The 8,321-nt window shown below is 41.5% G+C and overlaps 2 protein-coding genes across 2 annotated transcripts; one reads left to right on the top strand and one right to left on the bottom strand.

Annotated features, from left to right (window-relative positions):
* Window positions 1-825: 825 nt before the first annotated feature.
* LOC130712172 (uncharacterized) lies at window positions 826-1,491 on the bottom strand. The gene is made up of 2 exons (XM_057562010.1): window positions 1,156-1,491; window positions 826-1,011 (listed from the first exon to the last, which is right to left on the bottom strand). Exons 1-2 carry the CDS (start codon window positions 1,489-1,491, stop codon window positions 826-828), a joined length of 522 nt encoding a protein of 173 aa, XP_057417993.1.
* Window positions 1,492-4,456: 2,965 nt separating this feature from the next.
* On the top strand, window positions 4,457-8,067 carry LOC130715626 (pentatricopeptide repeat-containing protein At2g17140). The gene is made up of 2 exons (XM_057565742.1): window positions 4,457-7,228; window positions 7,795-8,067. The coding sequence occupies exons 1-2, from the start codon at window positions 4,731-4,733 to the stop codon at window positions 7,919-7,921; spliced, it is 2,625 nt and encodes an 874-aa protein (XP_057421725.1). The 5' UTR covers window positions 4,457-4,730; the 3' UTR covers window positions 7,922-8,067.
* The last annotated feature ends 254 nt before the right edge of the window (window positions 8,068-8,321 follow it).

Here is an 8,321-nt window from a genome sequence, read left to right as displayed (position 1 = left end):
AAGAACGGTTAGTCAAGGGGGACCAAAAACAAGGCCTTACAAAAGCAAGGACAAGACATACCTTGAGGGTAACTTTCGCATCTCCAAACCCATTGGGAGTGCAAGATTTGATAACAGCAACAACATTCTCCACCCTCTCAACGTTCGCTGTCAGAGAGCCCAACGGAGTGACTATTCCCCACTCTTGCAGGGCTGATAGCCAAGCATGTGAGTTGAAATCAGGATCGGTTTCGGTTGATCCATGATCTAGCACACGCCTCACGATTTCCTGGGTTGGAATGAGTGGTGTGTTAGGGGTGGATCTACGGGCATACATGCAGCCTGGATGGCGCCAGCCGGGCCAGGAATGAGAGGACGAGAGCTGCCAGAGTTGTTGCTTTGACCTTTGCAATGGCGAAGGAATGGATTTGGGTCTTGTTCCATTGTGTAGAATGAGGAGTAAGAAGAAGAGTCAAGACACAATAGACAGGAAGATGAGGAATGAAGAGTGAGAAGAAGAGGCAAGACACAACATAGATTTATAGCTCAGAAGTGCGGTCAAAACATTTAAGGTGTACTGGTGGATGGTAGAAGAGTGGTTGGGGCTGGTGGTTGAGAGTAATGTCAGGGTTGGTGGTGGAGGGTAATGAAAATGAAAATGACAAGAGTACATCAAATTAACATTACCAAAAGTACATCAAATTAACATTACCAAAAGTACACGCATGAACCTGCCAATCTACGATGATGTCTAGGTTTTCATCATTAACAACAACCTGTGATAAGGGCCACATTCTACCAAATTACAGAGAGTTTACAAATTAATATTACACAATACAAGAACATTCAATCTGTGGTGATGTCCACATAGTCCGCATGACCACTAAAAGCACCAAGCCAAGCTTGGAATTGTGCATCATACATGCCTAAACGTGGACCATATAAATTGCGCCAGTATTTGGAGGCAAGATCAGCGTGCCAATCCCACTGGGGAGCAATAGTCGGCATAGGATGTCCAGGAGTTAATTGGAGCTGCATTTTAGAGAATAACCATAAAATTAGATAACTTCCACATACAAAAATTAATCGACAAGCTTGTATTAGATAACTTCCACATACAAAAATTAATCGACAAGCTAGGCAACTAAAATATTAGTGTATTTGGTCAAAATATACCTGTACCCAGTGATTTATCACATGTCCAATAGCTATAACAGTATGCTCATCTCGTGGGCCGGCTCCTATCAGTGGAAAGTATGTGTTACAACCCATAGAGGATAAGGATACGAGAACCAATTGGTACTTTGTGGCAACAAGGTATCCCATCTCTGGCAGTTGAAACCATTTGTCAGGGGTGGCCGGGTCACCAATAGGAAGAGTGAGACGATCATGTAAGCCATAAACAACATCTGTGCCCCACATCCTATTATACATTAACACATTGGTCTCAAGTTCTTGTATCAATGTAGCCCTAACCCAAGGCCAACCGTCCTGACCGGCGGAATGCCCCATTAATGCAGCAATGGATCTATAGCCACAGTTACCATCATCCTCAACATCTGTAATTGTGCCAATATATGGATGGAGAAAGGCTGGAAAGTTACACATGAAATGACTTGTATCAGACTTCTTCACACGCTTCTTCCTCTTTGCTGGTTGTGAAGACTTCTTTTTCTCTTTAATCTTCTTGTCAGTAAGTTCAAACGCTGAAGGATCACGAGTCAAGGATCCTATTGCTCGACCCTTGGGTTGTTTGCTCTCCTTCAACTTAGCAGTGCGGTTGGACTTTATCCGAAGCTCAGGAGTACATAATGTACTCCTTTCAGGACAATATATCGCCTGAAGCTTCCTCCTTACCATACTCTGCCCTCCAGTATCCAAAGAATGGAAATAACGTGTCAGTGCCTCAACTTCTGGGTGCATCTCTCCATGGTTTAGTCCGCAAATATCTGAGCTGCCAGTATCTGCAACAGGTACATGCTCCCAACTTAGGCTCTTCCAGAATGGATGAATGGCCTCGTACGGAATCCTCTCATAATCTGCAAGTTCACAGACATGTTACATTGAATCCCAAATATAAATAATTGGAAGTAGTTGACAGGAGAGTGGTTGACTGGTAACCTGCAAGTTGACAACCGCAAGGTAGTCCATGAGTCTCTCTCAATAAGCAATCGCATCTGCCGCCGCAGGCTCGCATTCTTGTCAGTTCAGCATCAATGAGTTTCAGGCATTTGATTGACACAAATCCCCTAATATTTGTGTAGAAAGGGGTCTTGAAAAGGTGATCAATTTTATTCATACTGCGCTCAAACGATGCTACTATCTCAGTGTGACGATTGGTGGTCAAACTATGCGACGCATCCCATGATGTGGCCAGGTCACCCTTACTGTTCCGCAACATCAACTTCAAGCTGGCATGTGCACCTTCAGCCCTGCAAACCAACAACGCACATGTAAGAATTAATACTGTAATAATCTATGAAATGAAATACATATAACAAGTCATAACATAATTTTTGTACCTGTTACTTGTTGTTGTTCCAAAATGCATCACATGATTTGTCCATGCCTTGGCAAATTTCTGCTTGTGGACCAACCATGTAGTAGAACAATAAGTGGCAAATTTCAACTTGTGTTTATGCTTGCACATGTTAAACAATTCAATCCAATGAGCTTCAAATTCTGGAACTGTTGGAGCATCTACCAATTCGGCCCACTTGTCCATAACCTCTTGAGCAAAATCATCCGTGCCAACATACTCTTTGCACTTTGCCAAAACACACTTGTTGATGTGCCACAAGCATAGTAAATGGGTGGTGGTGGGAAGGCTTTGTGAAGCAGCACTCAATAAGGCAAGATCTCTGTCCGTCACAATCACTCTAGGCAACCTGGATTGGTCGGAAATCAGAGACTTCATACACTCCAATGCCCAAATGTAGTCCTCTGTGGTCTCACTGCCAATGTAACAGAATGCTATTGAGTATGTTTTATCCGTGGAGGTCAGGCCAACAATCTCGAGCAAGGGTAGTTTGTATTTGCTGGTCTTGTATGTGCAATCCATGATCACTACATATGGGAATGTGTTGAAAAGTTTGACGGCATTCGGATGAGCCCAAAATATATCTCTAATCACTTCCGATCCGGGTTCATTTCGTTCGAAGTGAACATACTTCTCACCGTCCAACTTCTTCAGCAAGTATTGTATCTCTGTCAGTGACCCACGAACGGATTGTCTGAACCGCTTGCAAACACCATAAATTTGTTGGATGGTAGTCAAGTTTGAAGGATCTTTTTCCTTCAAGGACGCCAACATCTTTCTAGGTGGAACCCAAGTCTTAGCCTGATTTATCACGTCCTCCTTCGCCTCACTATTCAGTCGACCAGCGTAATTGTGGCCAACTAGTGACTCAGCTGCGAGATGGATGTGTCTACCGTCCATCACCTTCAACCACCAACCTTTATCATCTTTCGTACGTCGTCCTTTTAGCCTAAAAGGACAACCTGTCTTTTCTGTTGACGTTCCTTCAACAAGATCCGGTTCTCTGTAGGGAATATACGCACCATGCTTCTCACACCCCAGAATGACATATTCTTTTCTTCCCTTCGCACCACTATCAGACTTTGTTGTCACCAAAACAAAATTATTTGCCATAGAAATGTCGCGAACCCATTTCATAAGATCATCTTTCAAAGGGAAACGCTGTTTCAGGATAAACAAGGCATAAGGCATAAAATAAGGCATAAACAAAGCAAACAAAGCATGCAAAAATTTGTGCAATGAGTACCTGATCAGTATGATACAAATGAGAGACATCTATAGATATAATCGGAGGTTCAGCTAGTGATGGTTGCTCCTCTGGATTATCATTTTTCAATCCAGCAGCATGTATCAATTGTGATTCACCAAAGAAAAATGACTCTGTCATCTCTGGAACAAAAACGGTAAATCAATAACCGACCCTATAACGGTAAATAAAATTCCGGTACTATAACAGAAGATCATAATCCGATACATTAACGGCAATTCATTTACCGATTCAGTTCACGATTCAGCAGCCTAAATTACCAACTTAACTAACTAAACTAACTACTTAAACTAACAACTAACTACTTAAACTAACAACTAACTACTTAAACTAACTATAAATAAAGTACCAAAGCTAACAACACTTACCAGAAGTTAAAAGCTTTCCCTTGGTGGTGGTGGTGTTGGTGGTGGTGGTGGTGGAAATGTGGAGATGGTGGTGGTGGTGGGAAGGTGAAATGTGAGGGAGGAGTGAAGTAATGGTAGAATAAGGTAGTTTGGGCGAGTTATGGGGGGCTGGTGGGGGGTTGTTGGAGGGAGGAGTAATGGTGGAGGGGTTGGTGGAGGGAGGAGTAATGGTGAAAAGGTGATCAAACTGCCAGATTACCAATCGGTAAATGATATACAGATATCAATATAAGAATCGGTTAATGATTAACCGATATTGTTCTTCGTGTTCTGGGTAATGAGATAAAGGTGTTCATACTGAGGAACAATAACGGTAAATGATTTACCGATTGGTATTTTGACATCGGCAAATCATTTACCGATGGGTAATTTTGGAATAAAAAAAAAATGCTGGGGCGCGTAGCCTAAAGGGTGGGGTGCCAAACCCAAATCCCTTACAAAACCTATAAAAGGAACAAAACCGTCCATGCCTATTGATGTCTTCATTCACAGCATGTCAACTCTTGTTCTAGCAGTGTGAACCTCGTACCTCACCATTATGGATCAAACGAGGAAGCTGATGCAAGGTGTTCTGAAGAACAGCAACAACCCGAAATTGGCATGGCATCTCTTCAAGCGAATCCTCTCTTCTCCTTCCACTTCCACTTCCACTCACCACCACCACCACCTCGTCGCCACCATGGCACGCATCCTTGTCACCGCCAACATGCACCGTGAAATCGACGACCTCCGCGAACTCATTCTCACCCAGCAACCCCACCACATTGCTCACCCTTCCCTCATTTCCTTGCTTCAAGTCCTGGCTCAATCACCCCACCACCTCGATAAGGCTTTCTCCCTCTTCAAATCACTCAGAGCTCAATTCCCATCACCCCCGCCATCGCTTCCTTTGTACCACCACCTCCTCCGGTCAAGCCTCCACCAGAACCGCCCGCATTATGTCAAATGGTTGTACTCCGACATGGTGGAAGCTGGTGTTGACCCGCATACCTACACTTTCAATCTCCTGATTCAGTCCCTGTGTGAGTCCCGGGCTCTTGATCACGCCCGCGAACTGTTTGATAAAATGTCTGAGAAAGGGTGCCACCCAAATGAGTTCACTCTCGGGATTTTGGTTCGTGGGTTTTGTCGCGCCGGCCGGGTAAAACAGGCGTTGGAGCTTTTTAACAAGTCCTGTTGCAATGTTAACAAGGTTGTGTATAACACCCTGGTGTCTAGCTTTTGTAAAGAGGGGATGAATGATGAGGCTGAGAGGTTGGTGGAGAGGATGAGAGAGCAAGGATTTTCTCCTGATGTTGTGACCTTTAACTCTAGGATATCGGCGCTTTGTAGAGCCGGGAAAGTCCTGGAGGCGTCGAGGATTTTCAGGGATATGCAGATGGATCAAGAATTGGGACTTCCTAGGCCCAATGTGATAACTTATAACCTGATGCTTAAGGGGTTCTGTAAGCTGGGGATGATGGAGGAAGCGAGGTCTTTGGTGGATACTATGAAGAAAATTGGTTATTTTGTCACTCTGGAGAGTTATAATACGTGGTTGTTGGGGTTGCTTCGAAATGGAAAGCTTTTGGAGGCTCGGTTGGTTCTTGATGAAATGGTGGATAAAGGTATTGAACCAAATATTTACTCTTATAACATTATGATGGATGGTCTGTGCAGGAACCATATGCTGTCAGATGCCCGAAAGTTGGTGGATGTGATGATAAGCAATGGCGTTTACCCAGATACTGTTACTTATAGCACTCTCCTTCATGGCTATTGTAGCAAAGGGAAGGTTCTTGAAGCTAAAGCTGTTCTTCATGAAATGATTAGGAATGGTTGTCATCCGAATACTTATACCTGTAACACTTTGCTGCATAGCCTGTGGAAAGAGGGGAGAAAATTAGAAGCAGAGGAAATGCTTCAGAAGATGAACGAAAAACGCTATCAATTAGATACTGTGACCTGCAATGTAGTGGTCAATGGTCTCTGTAGAAATGGGGAATTGGAGAAAGCAATTGAAATTGTGAGTGAGATGTGGACTAATGGAACAACATCCCTTGCTAAAGGAAACTCTTTTGCAGGTCTAGTTAATTCAATCCACAATGTATCTACCAGCTTGCCTGATGTGGTCACATATACAACCCTAATTAATGGACTTTGCAAAGTCGGGAAGCTTGAGGAAGCCAAAAAGAAATTTATTGAGATGATGGCGAAAAATTTGCACCCTGATTCTGTGACATATGATACTTTCATATGGAAATTCTGTAAAGAAGGGAAGATATCATCAGCCTTACGTGTCTTAAAGGATATGGAGAGAAATGGTTGCAGCAAGACTCTTCAAACCTATAATTCATTGATCTTGGGCTTAGGAAGTAAAGGGCAAATATTTGAAATGTATGGATTGATGGATGAGATGAGAGAAAGAGGGATATGTCCAGATATTTGCACTTACAATAATGTAATTAGTTGTCTTTGTGAAGGAGGAAAAACAGAGGATGCTACTTCTCTTTTACATGAAATGTTGGATAAGGGCATATCTCCCAATATATCTTCCTTCAAAATACTGATTAAATCCTGCTGCAAGTCTAGTGATTTTAAAGTTGCATACGAGCTTTTTGAGGTAGCTTTGAGTGTATGTGGTCATAAAGAAGCCCTGTACAGTTTTATGTTTAATGAATTACTTTCTGGAGGACAACTCTCGGAAGCAAAGGAGCTGTTTGAAGCTTCATTAGATAGATTTCTTCGATTAAAGAATTTCATGTATAAAGATTTGATTGACAGACTGTGCCAGGATGAAAGGTTAGATGATGCTGATTGCCTTCTTCATAAATTGATTGATAAAGGATACAGCTTCGACCATTCATCGTTCATGCCAGTGATTGATGGCTTAAGTAAAAGGGGAAAGAAACAACAAGCTGATGAACTAGCAAAGAAGATGATGGAATTGACTTTGGAAGATAGAACAGTCAATAGGACTTATCAAAATGGAAATAGGATCTTTCCTGGAAAACTGGATAAGGATAATGGAAGTGAGTGGCAGGATATAATTAACAGGTATGGCTCTATGGTGTTGAAGATAATCTTTCATTCCATTTTTGGGTTCTGTTCAACTTTAGTAAAACAAAGGTTTTTCATTACATAACTTGGGTTAAACTGTTTACTCGGTACTTTTTCCTTCTCTGATGAGCTATGAATCCTTAATTTCTAAATGTGACAACTGACAACTAGTTCTCCTTATAAATGATCTGAGTAATTTCTTCTATAACTTTGGTACAATGATAACTCAACTACCATGTGATAGTATAGATGGGCTCATTGTTGTACCTTATTTGTTTGACAGTTTCTAACTCAACCTGGTTTATAAACACACAAGTACATCAGGACATTTCTCCATGATTAATAGAGTTGCTTTACTGTATGATATTTAAAATTATTTGTTATTATCATTCACTTATATCTATCACACAAAATGTAAACTTGGTCCTGCTATCATCTTTGAAATTTTGTTTGTCAAATGAGTTGTACAATGTTTATAGCTTTATAATTTTTTTCAATCTCCATCTACTTTTGCTGCATATTCTTCGATGGTCACTAAAAATCTGTTGCCTATTACTTGACAGAGGGGGTGGCACTGGACTTGCATTGAAAACTCTGAAGCGTGTAGAGAAAGGCTGGGGTCAAGGAAGTATATCAAGTTTGCTGCCTCAGAAGAATGATTTTCTTGATTACTATGATGGCAGTGCTTAATTGTTGGATTTTTAGGGTATTTTAACTTTTTTCTTTCAACCCCAGGTGGGGGAGAAGGGAGTAGCTGAAAGAAGAATGTAAAGGTCTGAGGTTGGACATATACAATATCTCTTTGTAAGTAATGCAGAGGTTTTTATTCTTTATTATTCCTTTACATGGCGAAGATAAGCAACAAGGATATTAAAATAAACAAGGTTTTGGTCTAGTGATAGACAAGCTAGATCATCAATAAGGATGAAGACAAAGTTTGAAACTGAAAAAATCACTTTTTAGGAGAAATTGTCACAGTTTCTTGAATGGGGTTAGTCTTTCCCTCAAAGAAGGTGGAGACACCTTCAAAGACAAGAAAAAAAAAACAATACAGCATAGAAGCAACATCCTATGGGTGTTTTCCCTTGGC

This window comes from Lotus japonicus, chromosome 4, assembly GCF_012489685.1.
Source record: "Lotus japonicus ecotype B-129 chromosome 4, LjGifu_v1.2".
In the NCBI taxonomy this organism is placed as follows: domain Eukaryota; kingdom Viridiplantae; phylum Streptophyta; class Magnoliopsida; order Fabales; family Fabaceae; genus Lotus; species Lotus japonicus.
This window is presented reverse-complemented; position numbering and strand designations above follow the sequence as displayed.